Source organism: Balaenoptera physalus, assembly GCF_965194825.1.
Source record: "Balaenoptera physalus genome assembly, chromosome: 11".
Classification (NCBI taxonomy): Eukaryota; Metazoa; Chordata; class Mammalia; order Artiodactyla; family Balaenopteridae; genus Balaenoptera; species Balaenoptera physalus.
The window spans coordinates 43,148,571-43,166,855 of NC_138896.1; the positions used below are offsets into that span (position 1 = coordinate 43,148,571).

Sequence of the window (18,285 nt, forward strand, 5' to 3'; positions counted from 1 at the left end):
ACTTCAAAGATCTTATTTTTTTTTTTTTCAGAACAGTAGAAGAATCAGGCAGAATTGAGAATTTTAAAAATTGTTTATAATGCTAATTTGTACTGAAATGTTAGATAATTTTGCTATGTATTCATTCACTCATTTATTAACTCAGTGAATGTATTCATTCACTCAGTTATTCATTCGTCAAATATTTATATTTCTTTTGCATGCATGTCTGATAAAAAGCTAAATGTTCTAGTCTGTGTCATTGGTGAATTCATAGTCTAGAAGAAGGAAACAGTTCCAGGACAAAAATCACCTTAATAAATATAAGCACAGGGGATCAGAGAAAAGCTTAGTGGAGGTGGATCTAATTCAGACCAGGGGACATTTAAGCTGTATCATGATGACTCTAAGGAAATTGATGAACGTGTAAAGGTACAGACAAAGAATATAACTCAGCTTCTTGTACTTGTAAATTGTATCTTAAAATTCCACATTTCTCAGAAATGTATCTCTTTTTTCCTAAATTTATTGCCAGTATTTTGAGCTTATCAGGCTTGTGGAAAGCCACACCCTTAGTCTGTTTGCTCTGACATATTTTATCCAACTGAAAGAATTTACTGGGCCACTTTACTCATTTAAAGGATTTCATAAAACTTTTATTTGGTTTTTGTCTGAGGATGAGTCTTAATCTGGGTCTTCTTCAACCCTTGTTATTCAAAGCGATTTTCAAGATCATCTTTTACTTCTTGTATATGAGCAACAGTTGTGTTTTTCAACCCCGTATGTCTCATAATTCCAAATGTTTTCGTTTCTTCTATTTTTGTAAAGAAGTCACTTCTTTTCTGACCTTATAAATGCATTCTGTTCCCCAGTCTTTGTAACTAAAATAACAAATGTGTATCACTGTAAACCATGAGTGGTGATTTTCCACATCCTAGAGATAGTTTCCTCAACAATCTCCAACTGGCCAGTGGGAGTGAATGACCAGAACTGATATAATACAGAAGTCAAAAACACAGACTCAAGGTCCAGACTGCATGAGTTTAAATTCTAACCCTGCCATTTAACAGATGCGGGAGTTTTGTCAATTACTTAAATTTCTGTGCCAAGCAAGGGTGCATAGCACCTACCTCACACTTATTAGATGAATTAACTCAAGTGCCTCAAGCATGGAAAGTGCTCATTAAAAAAAATATCTTAATAGTATATGCTGTTATTTGGCCTTTCACCTCATTCTGCTTATATTTCTAAAATAATAAGTATGTGTTGAATTGATGTTTGTGACTACTTTCTTAGATAGATTTCTTTCATAGTACTTTTAAGTAACATGATAATGACTTTTTATTTGTCTGTCTGCTCTAATCTACTAAGATGGAGACAGTACACACTAGCCTTGATCTTGTAGCCCTCCAGCTAGTACATGCATAGCACATATCAGTTGCTTGATAAATACTTTATAAGAAAAAATTTAGTGGAAGAATAAGAGAAAGTGCTGGGAAAGTTTAGATAGAAGAGGAAAGAGAGGAATCCATTGCTCAGTTACTCAGAACAAAGTTCATAGAAAAATTAGAATTTGAAAAATTCTTGAAGGAGAAAAAACTTTGATGAGCATGTAGGCATAAAGATAATTTAGATTGATATTTTGACTAAGAATATTCAGTGTTAAGTGCATTTCCTACTTCCATATTTTTACTGGGTAGTGTGCATTAAATATGCATTAAATATAAGAGATGTTTATATTTGCTTATTCATTTATTTACAGAATGACATAACTTTAAAATTTCTTGGGTATACATAAATCTGTCTTGTTCATCATCATCTTCCCAACACTTAACATGTTACCTTGCACAAAAAAGTATTCAAAAAATGTTTGTTAAATAATTAGATAACTACCAAATCCCAACCAGTTTACTTCTTCATTATTTAAGCTTATAGTTCTCCATTTCTCAAACTCTAAAGTAAGCTCGAAATTGTATTGCAGGTTTAGAAATAATCCACATTCTTTTGATGAATTGTCCTGGTTAGTACAAGCCACATGATCCAGAAGATTTGCAGTAAAATGCTTGGGCTGTGAAGCTAAAAACATTTACAAACAGATTGCAATAGAAAACAGCAAGTTCATCTGAGTTCACTTTAGCAGCCACAATAAAGTAAATTAACCCCAAATGGTGATTATGTAGAATTCTGCTTGAACAACTCTCAAATTCCAACTGTTAATGTCTCTAAACAGAGTTCCAAGGCATTATGTGTGCCATAGTCTACATCAAGTGAACCATCAAACAGAGGGCCTGTCTTATTTGCTTAAAATTATGGAGATGCATGGAATCTGTTACATTCTTTGAAATATCTAAGTGTAAGATTATTAATGAGCAAAGTGTCTGTCCTTGTCTGACTTTCTCAAGAATTTTAAACCTCATTATGTTAGCGCAAGTTCATTAGCCCCATGCACAGTGAGGTGAAACAAACCAAAACTTTGGAGTTTGGAGCAGAGAAAGTTTATGGCAAGGCCATGCAAGGAGATGGGTGGCTCATGCCCTACAAAGCCCCTGAACTCCCTGAAGGGTTTCGGCAAAGCATTTTTAAAAGCCAGGTGAGGGAGGGGTGTCGGCAGTGTATGTGATCAGCTCATGTACAATTCTCTGATTGGCTGGTTGTGAGGTAACAGAGTGGTGTCACAAAGCTTAACATTATCAGTCCTTACCATATACTCCAGGAGGCCTGGGGCTATGTGCTCATGATTATCAAGTAGTTAACTTCTTCCATTTGGTGGGGGTTTTTCACATCTGTAAAACAACTCAGGATATGGGGGAAAGCTGTCCCTAGAAGGCCCCATAGGGTCCTGCTTGGTTACAATGAAAAGAATTATCCAATGTTTTGCTCTAATCAAAGACTTAAGTATTCTCTTTATTTGACAATGTGTCTCAGAAAACTCATTCAGTCTGGAAATTCTACAGGATCTTCTCTAGAACTCCTCTTTTTAAGACTCACTAAATCTTAACTCTTAATTCAACACTTCAATCTTACTCATTGTATGAACTCATATTAATTCATTCCACAAATATTTATTGACCACCTACTATGTGTCTGGGACTGTGTGAGGAGCTGGAGATGAACTGTACTGATACTTGAGTCTGGAACTAAATTTCAACTTTCCAAGGACTAAAACTTTGAAAGAACTTCCTTGTTCCAATTTTTATCACATTCTCATCTACTGCCCTTTATTCCTCAACATTCTTCAAAAAGAACTTAAAGTAATTGACATTAGATGATAACAAGTCAGTTTAGTATGAGAAAATAAACAGCAAATTGTAATTGCAGAGGCAGAATCAAATGGCAGTAACACAAGTTCACACAGAGAGATAAAAGTAACTATGTAGGTAAATATAGAAGAGAGTATAAATATATTTTTGTTTGAAATTCTTTTCTTCTCCTATTTGACTTGAGATAACATTGTAAAGCAATAATTATAAAACTGTGAATCTTCAGCTTATAATGTATAAAGATGTAATTCAAAGAAAGGAGGAAGGAATGAAGCTATATTGGAGCAAAGTTTTTGTATACTATTGAAATCAAGTTGGCATTAATCCAAACAGATTAAGTTGTTAATTATAATCCTCAGGGCAACCACTAAAAAAAAACTCAAAAAAAATGTAGCGAAAAAAACAACAACAGAAGTAAAATGCTATACTAGAAAATATCTGTTTAACACAAAATAAAGAAGCAATGGAGGAATAGAGGAACAAAATAGAAACTATATATATATATACACACATATATAAACAAACAGCAAAGGGAGACATATAAATTACACTTTCTCAATAGTTACATTAAATGTAAATGAATGAAACACTCTAGAGGTTGGCAGAATAGATAAAACAAACAACAAACAAACAAACAAAAACCTGATTCAACTGTATGATGTCTACAAAAAACACATCTCATATTCAAAGACACAAATAGATTAAATGTAAAATAATGAAAAAGAGGTACTATGCAAACAGTAACCAAAGGAAAGCTGAAGTAGCTGTACTAATATTAGACGAAAGAAATGTTAATAAAAAGTGTTACTATGGGTAAAGAGGGATATTTCAAATGATAAATCATTCCATCAAGAAGATATAAAAATTCTAAACCTATATGCACTTAACAACTGAAGCCCACAATACAGGAAGCAAAACTAGAAGAATTAAGTGGAGAAACAGACAATTCAATGATAATAATTGAAAACTTCAACACTCATCTTTCAGTCATGGATAGAAAAACTAGGCAGAACATTAACAATGACATAAAAGACTTGAAGAAAACTATCAACCAACTAGACCTAATATATCTATGGGATACCTCTTCAAAAGTAGCAGAATACACATTCATCTCAAATGCACATGGAATAGTCTTCAGGTTACATCTTATGATAGGCTATAAAGCAAGCCTCAAAGCACTTTAAGTGATTGAAATAATAAAAATGTACATTCTCTTGCTACAATGAGACAAAGAAAATAGTTATGATCCTGATCATAAGAACTTAGCATGTGCATCTAAATTCTAAAAGAGAAGTGCCAAGGTGGAAAAAAAAAAAAAAGTTGTCATGGAGTGATAAATTTAAAAGATTGCTATTATTTTGAATGGGATTTATTGCATTAAATCTATAGATCAATTTGGGGAAATTGACATATTAACAATATTAAATCTTATAATCCATGAACATGGTATATCTCTTCATTTATTTAGGTCTTCTTTAATAGCTCTGAGCAATTTTCATAATTTAAGTACACATAGTTTGTCCACATTTTGTTAAATGTATTCTTAGAATCCGTTTTGCTATTGAAATGTGTTATTTTCAATTTGAATTTAGAATCATTTATTGCTAGTATATAGAAATACAGTTGATTTTGTTTATTGATTTAGGGTCCTGCATATTGCTAAATTCATATGTTTAGTTCTAGTGGCATTTTTGTAGATTCCTTAAGACTTTCTTCATAAGCAATAATGTCTTCTCAATAGAAGCAATCTATATGCCTTTTATTTATTTTTCTTTTCTTCTTGTACTGGTTAGGATCTCCAGTACAATGTTGAGTAGAAGTGGTGAGAGAAATCTTTGTTAGCTTGTTACCAATCTTAGAAGAAAGTGTTCATCTTTCATGTTAAGTAGGATGATACCCTAAAGACTTTTCATGGATGCCTTTTATCAGGTTGAGAAAGATTCTATTACTAGTTTACATGCAAGGGTGTTAAAGTTTTCAAATGCTTTTCCTTTCTCTATTGACATGATCATAGCTTTTTCTGTTAATATGATAAATTACATTGATTGATGTTTTTAAATGTTAAACCATTACTGCATTGCTGGAATAAATCTGCTTTTTTTTTTTTTTTTTTTTTAGCTTATCCTTTTTTTTTTTTTTTTTTAATCAATCATCAATTTTATACACATCAGTGTATACATGTCAGTGTAATACTACATCAATGAACCTATCGGGGCCTGGAGATTTTTTATTTTGTTTTGTTTTTTGTAACAGGGTTTGTAAAGACATTGTCAGTTTTGGTTATCTTTTTTTTCATGGTATTTATCCATTTCATTTAAGTTCATTGAGTTTTCAAATTTACTGGTTGTTCATAATATTCTCTCATCCCCTTTTTAATGTTTGCAGCACATTTTCTTATCTTGGCCACAAAGACTTCTTCAGACAAGACAGGTTTCAAGGAACATCATTTACATGATAGTTCAAATTCATAACTGTGATAATACCTCTTCCAGGATGTATTTTCACCTCAAAGATGATTTTAAAGTTTATTTATGATATTGGAATAAAAGCAGAAATTATTTATCAGGTGTTTTTCAATTTAAGGGCAGGTTTTCCTTAACTTCATTTGCTTCTTTTTGAGAGAGAATAGTTATATTCAAAAGGAGCACCATAATTAATTAATTATCATTAATTCATCTGTGTGGAAATCAAAGTAAAATTCTGTTCTCAAATTAAAGATTATCTAACAGACTTGGATCTTGTTACGGATAAAGCAACAGAATCCATCCAGCATCCACTGTGAGAGACACATTGGTCTGTTCTGGCTTGCAGCACAGAGATAAAAGCAACAGCTGAATAATCTTAATAGAACTAGGATGTTCTTATGGTGGGCTTGTTGGCACATTTTACTCAAAAAATTACACATGCTGAATTTTATTGTTTTGCTCACTAAACCCTATCAATCTTCATGAGCTTATAATTAAGACAATATTATACTTGGAGGGACTCCCTGCTATTATCAAATAACTTTGAAAAGAAGTGGAAAAGTACAAGTTGTGTAACTGTTGTTACAAATTCCATCTATTTGAAACGTTCATGGAAGACCACAAGGGATATTCAAGGTTTTTATGTGCATTTTAAAGGGTCGGTCCACAAAATTGCCTTCAAGCAATTTTATAACAACAAATGATAAGCAACAGAGAATATTTTATTTTATTTTTATTCCTTTTATTCACAGGTTTGCCTTAACCGAACCTGAGAATCAGAAAACCTAATAAAAAGCAATAGGTAGTTAAGTCCTATCTCTCCATCTGGCAGCAGGTGGCAGTATTGATGCATGAAAAACTATGCAGGTTACTTTTGCAATTACCTGTTAGGTTTTCCTTCTGTTTCAACTCTAGGTATCTGAGCTGAATCAGAATTCCTAGCAAGAGCTCTTCTTCCCCAGTTTTCAGTTCTCTCCCTTTTAACTTAAGAAGGTTTTTTTGGTTTCATATATTTTTTTAGAGTAGTTATAAGTTCACAGAAAAATGAAGTGGAAGGTACAGAGATTTCCCATCTCTCCCCAACCTCCATTCATGAACAGCCTCCCCATTATCAACATCCCCTACCAGACTGATACATTTGTTAAAACTGATGAACCTACATGGATTCATCATAGTCACCGGAAGTTCACAGTTTACTTTATGGTTCACTCTTGATGTTGTACCTTCTATGGGTTTGGATGGTGTATTCAAATACATTGTATAATGTGTAATGACAGGTATCCATCATTATGGTATCATGCAGAGTAGTATCTTCCCTGCCCTAAAAAATCCTCTGTGCTATGCCTATTCATCCCTCCCCCCACTACCCCTGGCAACCACTGATCATTCTTCTGTCTCCATTGTTTTATCTTTTCCAGGATAGCATATAGTTGGAATCTTATAATAGGTAGCCTTCTCAAATTGGCTTCTTTCACTTGGTAATATGGATTTAAGTTTCCTCTCTATTTTTTCATGGCTTGATAGCTCATTTCTTTTTAGTGTTGAATATTATTCCTTTGAGTGGACAACTCTTTTTATAAAGAGATATCGTTTCCATTTGCAGCTCTCTTTAGACCTCGACAAAATGGTGATGTTGCAACTTTTTTTTTTCCACCCAGACTCCTATTTGGCACTCGGCTGTATTACTCAAGGATACACTCCACTCAGCAAACGTTCTGGGGAAAGAGGCTCGCAAACCTCCTAGACCGCGGGTGTCTGGGATACTCTCCTTACTGTGTCTTCCAATTACTCCTCCAAAGTGGAACTTTCCTAAATCAGATAACAATAAAGGGTATCCGCTCCTTTCAGATTCCTGGAACATCATCTGTAGTTCAGAGAAAATGGAAGGCCCTGCAGCCTCTTTCACAGCCTCGAGGGCCAGGACAGCAGACCAAATCCAGGATTAGCGCTGTGGCCGCTGAAATAAAGCAGATCCGAGCCAGACGGAAAACAGCCCGGATGCTGATGGTTGTGCTTTTGGTGTTTGCAATTTGCTATCTACCAATTAGCATCCTCAATGTGCTGAAGAGGTAAAGTTCACTTATTATTTGAAAATGAAGAGATCTGCCATTTTTCTTGTTTCTTAATTAAGGACTTTTTTTAAGCCAGAGAAAAGTGGAAACCGTCTGCCTAGATAGCTTGTCAGGCCAGATAACTCAATGTGTTGTTGTTACCAGCAGGTAGGGAGCACAGTTTTTTAGAGCGCTGGGATTTTAAATGCTCTTATCCATGCAAATTCTCTGTTGAATGGCAGACATAAAACAGATGTTCCCCTGACCTCTTCAAGCTAATTGCTAAGCCTTAGATGCAGAAGAAGTTCTAATGCAAAAAACTCATTTACAGCTCGGAGCTCTTTTTTGATCAGAACAAATGGGTTTTCCAAACTTTGTTCTCAAAGACATAGGAAACGGTGACAGAACTTTATCTAAAGGATAAAAAGAGATAAGAATTTTCTTAGCTTTCTAATTATACTTAAAAAGTGCATTTGTGAGCACACACACAAACAAATGGAATCACAGCACATACTGTGTTTTGAATGTTTAAACAGAAAGAAAGAAAATTCATTTCCTGATGTCATTGAATCAAGTTTAGCGTGAATATTAATAAAAATCAGTACAAAAGTTTTCAATGAGAGAAGGTATGTTATTTGTAATGCTGCAGAGACACTATTAAAACAACCAACATGATCAACCAATGCAGGGGCAGTGGTACCCAGGAACCTGCTGGCCAACCATCTTTATCGGGAATTATCGTAATAGTTGCACAGAGACTGGTCCCAAGGTAATACTAATTCTGTTTACCAGAGACTTTGAACTAAAACTAAGATTGCTTCTCTCATTTTTCCTGGATCCAGAGTCAATATCCCATTCCTAACGGCTGGGGACTCTGAAGAGAGGCAGCTTTGGCTGGAATCACACAGTCTAAAGGTGGTATAACCAGCTGCAAAGATTTGTCATTCTCTTTTGGGCCTTGTTTTTGATTGTTTAATGACTTTTTCTTTCTTTCTTTTTTTTTTTTACTTTTTTAAAATAAATTTTTCTTGAAGTAATGTTGATTTACAATGTTGGGTTCATTTCTGCTGTATAACAAAGTGATTCAGTTATACATATATCTATTCTTAATGACTTTTTCGATGGAAAAGAAAGAGAAAATGAACTTCTGTTCAGCAATGTTGTTTAGTATAGACACAGCCTTAAAGGTATAAGATTTGTGGCAGCTTGGGTCCTTCAGATGTATACTGGCTCACAGGAAAATGAAAGCAACTTTGCCCTCCATATTTTTTCATAATTCCCTTCTTATTTTTCTTGCCCACAGAAATCCCATACAAATGTATTCTAGTCTGATGCTAGATGATGATTTTTGCTCTTAAGAACCTTGTAAACATGCCAGGATACTGGATAGGTTCTCTCCTTTTATTTTTTTTTTTATTTTTTATTTTTTTGTACTTTTATTTTAGTCAATCTAAACTCAATGAAAATTGGATTTACTGCTCTCTGGATGACTCATTTGGATTTCCTGCATCTCAGCACTTGTACCTTCCCTTAGCTGGTTCCAAATACCTACTTCTCCATAATATTTCTCTATTCTTCTGACTTACAGACCTCCCTTTCCAAGGAAAATAAATGGCTTTCTAAGGAGAAAGTCCATGTTAAATTTAAAATAGTTTCCACTTTTTGAGATTTCTGCTCTTTGTCACAAAATAAAAATTTCAAAATAACCTTGAAAATTGTTTATCTCTTTATCACACATATTTTCTTCAAATACTTATCTCTGTTTGCCCTTGCATTTTATGCTCGTGTTTTCTTTCTCTTACAAATAAAGTCCTAAATTATTTTCTTTGAAACTTAGTGTTTTGCCTGACTAGTGAAAACCAACTTCTTTAAAGCAGGTCTGGTTTGTCTAGGATTTCAAAGATACATTGTGGTAGAGAATCATAACATATTAATTTATTTATCCATGTTGTCTTACTATATATTATATTTTTGTAAAACTGTAGTACTCCATAGAACACCACTTTATTCTGGCAACGTATTTCTATCACGGGCACAAACTCCACAATCAGTGATGGACCCTCTGGCAGGAAATGCATTATAATCTTCAGCCTATACATGTATTGGGTAGTTGCAAGTTGCCTCCTGTTGTCTAGTGAATAGAATTTGATAAATGGGTATTTTGAAGTACAGAACAAATCTTAAAAATGACCTTTAAGGAGGTAATAATAACATATTTTTCAGAGTCTAAAATAATAAAAAAAAATTAAAACTCATGAACTTTAAGAAATTACCAGAATTTTGCCTATTGAAACTAGTTCTTCCCTGCGTATAAAGAAATCAAAGAAGCCAAATTTCAGCAAGGCTGGAAGATTGGAGTTGAAGAAATGTAACATTGATCAATGCACAAATGAAAGTAGGAAGTAGTGCTTACAGACTGCAATTTAGGAGTGCTTTTGTACACACTGCTATGCTTAAAGTAGATAAGCAACAAGGGCCTACTGTATAGCACAGGGAACTCTGCTCAATATTCTGTAATAACCTAAATGGGAAAAGAACTTGAAAAAACATAGTATTCAGTATATGTATAACTGAATTACTTTGTTGTACACCTGAAACTAACACAACATCGTTAATCAAATATACTCCAGTGTTAAATAAATAAATAAATAAAATGCACGCAAAATGAAATAGTAACAAAAGCTGCTCCATTGTGTTTAGAAACAAAATGAAAGAAGGGAGATAGATATATATTCAACTTTTGTATTCTTATTGTTGTTGTTTACAGGAGAGAAAGCCCCTTCTTCTCTGACTTGATTTGGCTTTTGATTTACTAATTGTGCCTTGGAGGTGCCCTTCAGGTACTGAAGTTATTCTAGCCCCACTGTGTGCCCTAAACCTGCAAGTGGTCTGTCCTGCAGGGCAGCACTGGAGTCAGGGAACTGCCACCAAGGGCTGTGTTCACCCTTGGATTTAATTATTTAAAAGAGTCGCACTACATTTCGTGTTACTGTTTCTTTTCCTACAGAGTATTTGGGATGTTTACCCACACGGAAGACAGAGAGACTGTATATGCCTGGTTTACATTTTCACACTGGCTTGTATACGCCAATAGTGCTGCGAACCCAATTATTTATAATTTTCTCAGTGGTGAGTTTTCAACTGTTTCTTCTGTACAAACCACAGCCCAGGGTGAAGGATTGACGACCAGAAGGTCTGAACACTCTTGAACAATATGAAGATATTAGTTGTGATACAATGAGAATATTTTTCCCTGATCTGACTGGTCTTGAGTTTTTTTCCCTTATGAGAGGGAACATGTGTTACCTAACGCATCAGAAAAAATTATCTAAGTAATTTTTTTCATAAAATTTAGAAGAAAATTTGAAATAGGACAAAGGTGAGAACTGTGAGAACTGAATAAGAGAATCGTGCTTGTCATACATTAAACTTACGATTTATAAAGATGTAAAATCATTTTATCTGAAAATAAAACAGCCTTGCTTGTATCATTTCCTTTGCCAACATTTGTAGCCTAATTGAAATGGAATTGGAACCTTTCCACTTTTAGGTATTTTTATGTATTTACAATTCTCTTGTGGGTAACATCTCTTGGGTTCATCTCAAGATTTCTCATGACCATAAAAAAAATTATATTCCTCCTAAATAACACATAAGCTAAACGAACCACACATACACACCTCTGCAATTGATTTCACCCATCTGTTTATGAATCAATATAATTATAAAAATCATTTAACTAAATATTGTTTTATCTACCAACATTTTGCCTAATTAAGTTTTAGAATTGTGTTTTAATTAGCTATATCTTTACATTGTCTTCTTTCCAACCGGTTGGCTATTTCTTTTTTTTTTAAATTAATTTATTATTTATTTTTGGCTGTGTTGGGTCTTCATTGCTACGTGCGCGCTTTCTTTTTAGTTGAGGCGAGCGGGGGCTACTCTTCGTTGTGGTTCGCAGGCTTCTCATTAAGGTGGCTTCTCTTGTGGAGCACGGGCTCTAGGTGTGCGGGCTTCAGTAGTTGTAGCTCGGGGGCTCTAGAGCGCAGACTCAGTAGTTGTGGCGCACGGGCTTAGTTGCTCCGCGGCATGTGTGATCTTCCCAGACCAGGGCTCGAACCCATGTCTCCTGCATTGGCAGGCGGATTCTTAACCACTATGCCATCAGGGAAGCCTGGCTATTTCTTTTTTATTTCCATCTCCAAATATATGATGATTTTATATGAAAGAATAAACAATTCATTTTATTGCATGCTGAATAAAGTGTGTGCATTTTCTAACTTCATCTTTGGTCTTCCAGGTTATATAGGTTATTAAAAAAGACAACCAGTCAATTAGGCTTTTTTTTTTAAATAACTTTTTTTTTTCAGTCATGGCATGTACCCTCTATATACCTGCTTTTTTTCACCTTTTGGTGAATCAGGTGATGTATATGTGAGAGGTGGTTTGTATTCAGTTGCCCCTTTTCATGCCTTCCCCTGACACATTCAACCCCAGTCTCCAAAATAAAGACTACATTCAGACTGGGATAAGCAGATACCGCCGCCCCAGTGCTGTTTGAAGGGAGAAGGGCGTGAGGAACTGTGGCTTAAAAAGCAGTGGGGAGACACTTGCCCTGGGCTTAGGGATGACTAAGGCCCTGAGCTTGCACTAAACAGGGAAAATCTATTAGAGGGTCGTAGGGAGAATTATCTGAAGTAGAAGCCACAGAACCAAGTCAAAGTGCCATGATGGGGGTTAAGATGAGGCAAGAAGGCAGCTGATAATCAGTGGGCACCAATTTTAATCACTCAACAACCCAGGTAGGTAATCAAAGCTCAGAGAAAAGAACTGGTGATTTCCAACACTGCCATTTACCCTTAGAGGCTTAAAAGGTCAGTGTTTAATCCTTTTCCTTCTCCAACGTCATATCAATAATTTAAAAATAAGGAAAAACTTCTAAAGTTGTTTATTTTTCTTTCAGTTTGTTCTGCCTTATGCAGATTATGAAACGTTAGAAATTCTCTAGATATTTTGTTGAACTGATTGTGTCAATAGAACAGTTTCTTCAGAGTACAATGCAGGGATAATTTCTGTGTACTTTTGGCCATGTATAACTTAGGTTTCATCATTTTTTAAATCGTTAAATATCTCTGGGTACCTTTCTGCTGATACTCAGCTTTACTATAGTTATCTAGTTAAAAATAACCCACATTCACAAGTATAGGAAGTTTGCTTCTAAAGGCATGAAACAAAATCCAAACATTGGGCGTGAAAAGCAGCCTCACTATTTTATGGAAATGTGTCAGTGTTTCAGGAGTGTACCAAGTATTATTTCATTCTTTTTTACGGCTGAGTAATATTCCATTGTATATATTTGCAGCAAGATGGATGGACCTAAAGATTATCATACTAAGTAAAGTGAGTCAGACAAAGAAAGACAAATATCATATGATATCACTTATATGTGGAATCTAAAAAAAGTGATACAAATGAGCCTATTTACAAAACAGAAAGAGACCCACAGACATAGAAAACAAACTTATGGTTACCAATGGGGAAAGGGGCGGAGGGAAGATAAATTAGGAGTTTGGGATTAACCTATACACTACTGCTACTATATATAAGATAAATAAAGAACAAAGTCCTACTGCATATCACAGGGGACTATACTCAGTATTTTTTAATAACCTATAAGGGAAAAGAATATAAAAAAAGAATATACATATACGTATGCATGCATATATGTATATATATGTGTGTGAGTGTATATATATATAGCATTCACTGTGCTGTACACCTGAAACTAACATGATATTGTAAATCAACTATACTTCAGTTAAATAATTAATTATTAAAAAACGGTGTACCAAGCTTCCAATAACCAATTTCCTTTTCCAAAATAGGAGCCAGTCAGTTGTATTTTATTCATGATTGGTTAAAACATATTGAATTTTTTTTTCCTTTCATTCTCGCTGGTTTGCCAGGAAAATTTCGAGAGGAATTTAAAGCTGCATTTTCTTGCTGTTGCCTTGGAGTTCATCACCGCCAGGAGGATCCGCTGTCCCGGGGACGGACAAGCACTGAGAGCCGAAAGTCCCTGACCACCCAGATCAGCAACATTGATAACATATCAAAACTGTCCGAGCAGGTCGTGCTCACGAGCATTAGCACACTCCCAGCAGCGGCCAACGGTGCGGGGACACTCCAAAATTGGTAGAAGATTGATGCCTAGGACAGGGATGCCTGAGTACCACTCTTCTTTTTTTAAATCTCTGTACACAGAAATTTTATTACTTTGTGGACCCATTTTTTTTAAAAAAAGAAAATGATCTCTTGCTCTTTGGAAATAAAGTCAGTTTAAAATCATTTCTCAACTTTTGATTGAGATATGTTAGAAGTTGAAACTTCCACTGAACTTATTTTCAGGCTGTTTCACTTTTAGCTTCATGTATTAGGATTTGTGTCAAGTAAATGTATGAGCATTTCCAATTCTAATTGTTATTTTAATCTTACCTTCAAATTGGTGGCTAAAAGTTACCCAAACTTATCCTTTGGTTTTCTTTTGGCTACTAAAAGAAGTAGCAATTACTAACTCTGGATTAACAAGAGATATGTTAGCTGACTTTATAGTTTTAAAAAAGTCACTAAAGAGTGTCATTATGGTGTGACATTTGAGAGTATATTTATATACAAAATAACATATTATATTAGATAACTCAAAAGCTATCTTTCAGAACTATATAAACATGTATACTATTCAACTTTATTTTCCATTAATTTTATAACTCATTTACACAGTTTTCTTAGGTTTGTAACCTTACCATTGCTAGCATTTATCATTTCAACATATGACCAATAAGACTGTATTCATGTAAAAACTGTGGAGTAACTATAAACATACAATTTCCATCTCTAAGGAAAGATTTCAACATTTAAGACTAAGATATCCCATTATTGTATTCTTCTAACCAATAAAAATGAGGTAACTGGCCTTGGTAGATGAAATTAAGAATTCAATTTACAAAGAAAAAGGGTAGTAGAATATCAAATCACATCTGGGTCCCATATTGGACAGGGTAATGCCATGGAGATTTGATGGTAAATATTTGCATTTATTTACGTTTTGTAAACATCTATCAAACACCTCCCAGAAAGCACCCACCGTGCTAGGTGCTAGGGTGTGAATGTGCCTTCAAGAGAGCTCCAGTTCACAGAGGGGGACCTGTTGGTAGAGGCTGCAGAGCAGCAAAGCATTCTGGGAGATGATTCAGACTCAGAGCAGGAAGCAACCAATGATGGTGGTCCTCACCATGACACGGACAGGAAGGTTGCACTTTTTTGTTTCTATTTAATTACAGTGACTCTATTGATGTTAGTGAATTCTACCTGGGCCTGTGGCTGAGAGCTAGGTGACTAGGAGAATGGAGGGGTTTGCTCTTACTCACCCACAAATGAACAGGAGTGCAGTACGTTTCATACAAATGGAAGATCTGGGGTTCAAAGCACCGAATATTTTCAATTTGCTTCTCTGCAAAATTATTCTGATTCAAATAGTCACTTTAAAAGTAAAAGAGATGTTCATGGAACGTTGCTCTTCTTCTTATAGTATAGTAGCAGGCATTCTTATTTTATTGAAATAAAAGATATGGAGAATATTTAAGAAAGGTTTTCATAGAACATAAAAATTATCTTGCTCTTTTCTTACTTTTTTTTTTTTCCAACTCATCACTTTCAGAAAGAATATAACCAAATTATCCACAAATGGTTTTTTTGTCTTCAAACTGGGGATTACTTTGTGATTTTTACTACTCAAAGCAAAAACTACCCTCAAATATGAGGTTTATTGAAATTATATTGTTAATTATCAGAACAATACCAATGAAAGCAAAGTATTGTAACTCTCTGCTTTCTCCCCTTTGTACATCTGAGAGCTTTTTTTCTTATTTACGCTGCATGAAAGAAGAGTTGTGATTTTCACATTGCTATGGACATTAGCACTTTTGTTGGGAGGATAATGTCAAATAATATTGATCATATGCCTTAATAGCTAAGTAGATTTGCCGAATCAGAAATTCTGAGATCAGAGTAAGAGCTAAATGTTTTAGATCCTAATATATCTAGTTATTTGTCATTTAAGAAGAGAGATTGAGAGAGAGAGAGAGCAAGAAAGTGAGAGCCAGAGCTGGAGAGACAGAGGGAGAGGCTCAGAGAGGCAGTAGTTGTGTGATTTTGTGAAGAACAGACTCAGAAGTCAGAATTCCTTTGCTCTAAATCAATGATTTTCAAAGTGTGATTCCTGAATCATCAGCTTCAGCATCACCTGAGAACTTATTAGACATGCAGATCTTCACCCTATCCCAGATTTGCCAAATCAGAAACTTTGGGGGTGGTACCCAGGAATCTGTATGTTCACAAGCCCTACAGGTGATTCTGAAGGGCCTTAAAATTTGAGAAACACTGCTCCAGAGACTACCACCTGGCACTGGCATACTAGCCCATGTGAAATAAAGTATTTTACTGCCCAGGTATCTACAACAGGGACCACCGTCATCACTACTGTCAACCTGATTGGAGGTCAGAAAGAAGAGGCTGAAAGTCACTCAGCATTATCTCACTCAAAGAGGTAATGCCTTATGAAATAGTGCCCCTGTGTTACAAGTGCAGTTTGGAAGAAGACAGGTTTTAAAGCCCTGGTGTGCTTTATGGCTACTTGGATGATTTGAGTTTCTTTCTTTTTTTTTTTTTTAAGATTTTTTTTGATGTGGACCATTTTTTTAAAGTCTTTATTGAGTTTATTACAATATTGCTTCCGTTTTATGTTTTGGTTTTTTGACCCCGAGGCATGTGGGATCTTAGCTCCCCGACCTGGGGTCGAACCCGCACCCCCTGCATTGGAAGGCGATGTCTTAACCACTGGACAACCAGGGAAGTCCCTGAGTTTCTAACTAAAACCTTCAAATCTCCAGTTTTATTTACCCTTACAAAAGCCTAAGTTTGTAGAAGCAGACAGTTGCCAAGAATGAGCATTGCTCGGAAGGAAAAAGCAAACACACACCAGTCCTTACAAGAAACTGTGGGAATGGAATAGCAGCCCAGGCACACTGCTGTCAACTTGTGGATACAGGAATCCTCCTAAGAGGTCTGGATTTAGTACTGACCATCATAGGGCAAATGGGAAAGAAACAGGTGTTCCCAAAACCTGCCAGTCTTATGGAACAAAGGGTCAACTACGTACCTCCTTACGTGCTAATAACACAAATTAGAAGACTTCTGAAAGCAGTGTGTTGTGACTGTTTGATGCTACACATAGAATACGGATCGCTCTTGTTTTGCTATATTTCACAGATTGAATGTAAAACGACATTAATTTTACTGAAATTTTGTTATCAGTAAGAATGTGATAATAATTTTACCTAATATAGAAGCCATTTGAACTCCATTATTTCTGAATTTCTACAAACCTATGATAATGTTGATATTCGAATTCATTCATTCTTGGCAAAAAGGTGATTCTCAGTTTCTGAGGAAAATGGCTTCTAAATTCTCCAAGGCTTGGAACATTTCTTAGGTATTAAATAACTGTTATAAATCATTGATAAGTTAATTGCAAAAGTGTCAGGTACAATGATATTGAGCTTCACTCCCAGTGTACATTGTTTTAATGAAGATAAAGGAAAATATGCTTATAAAATGTAATCTGAATATACATAAACCTGAATGACAATATCAGAATGACAAATCTCATAGATACTTTTGGACACAAATTGTGAAGAGGGCTATTACTATTTTAACTATTTTAACTATTTTAATGCTAGTTAATAATAGATGTTTTACATTTGATATAAATAATAATAATCAAATGTATTTCAAAAACAATCTGGGCAGTCATTATAATTTAGAAAACTTTTCAATTCCAATTAATTTTACAATAGGAGATTTTTCTACTTCCTACAAGTTATAAGTCAAAAAAGAGTAAATTCTATTAGGTTATGTGCAATTAGCTTTCAAATGGCATGAAGCAAAATTATAGATTTTTTTTTAGAGACAATATATGTAAACAGAAAATATTGTTAATTTAAGTCTATTCTATTATCTTATGTACATAGAAAGTGAAGTGCAAAGGCATGAAAAACACTGTTATCTCCCCAAGTTCAAAGGGGATTGTTTTCTAGAGAACTATTGCAATTAAAGGGGGAGAAAATTACTCCCACCCTCTTGCCACGTATTTCTATGATCTCAAAATTTCTTTGTAGGTTTTGGAATTAGAACGCCTTTTAAGTTTTTCATGAAATGTATTTGTATAATTGTTGTATGCCACATGTGTAACATCATGTCACTTGTTTAACAGTTATTTTATACATTTAAAGTTCTTTATGCCTGATTTACTGTGTCTTCAAGAAGAAATTTCTTATCCAATCCAACACGATTGCACACCAATTACCCGGAAGGATGCTGCTTGGGTAGTTTTAAAGTAAAAACCATATCGAGAATTCTATAATCACATTCACACTGCCCTCTCTATTGTATGAAAAATCTTGCTGTTGTTCA

General features: G+C 34.7%; 1 protein-coding gene across 1 annotated transcript in view; it reads left to right on the forward strand.

Annotated features, from left to right (window-relative positions):
* Window positions 1-17,522, forward strand: part of HCRTR2 (hypocretin receptor 2) — a 44,445-nt gene extending 26,923 nt beyond the window's left edge. The window contains exons 4-6 of the mRNA XM_082414386.1: window positions 7,553-7,773; window positions 10,763-10,884; window positions 13,722-17,522. Of these exons, the coding sequence (XP_082270512.1) occupies window positions 7,553-7,773; window positions 10,763-10,884; window positions 13,722-13,954 (576 nt within the window). The 3' untranslated portion in view covers window positions 13,955-17,522. The remainder of the gene's footprint in view (window positions 1-7,552; window positions 7,774-10,762; window positions 10,885-13,721) is intronic.
* The last annotated feature ends 763 nt before the right edge of the window (window positions 17,523-18,285 follow it).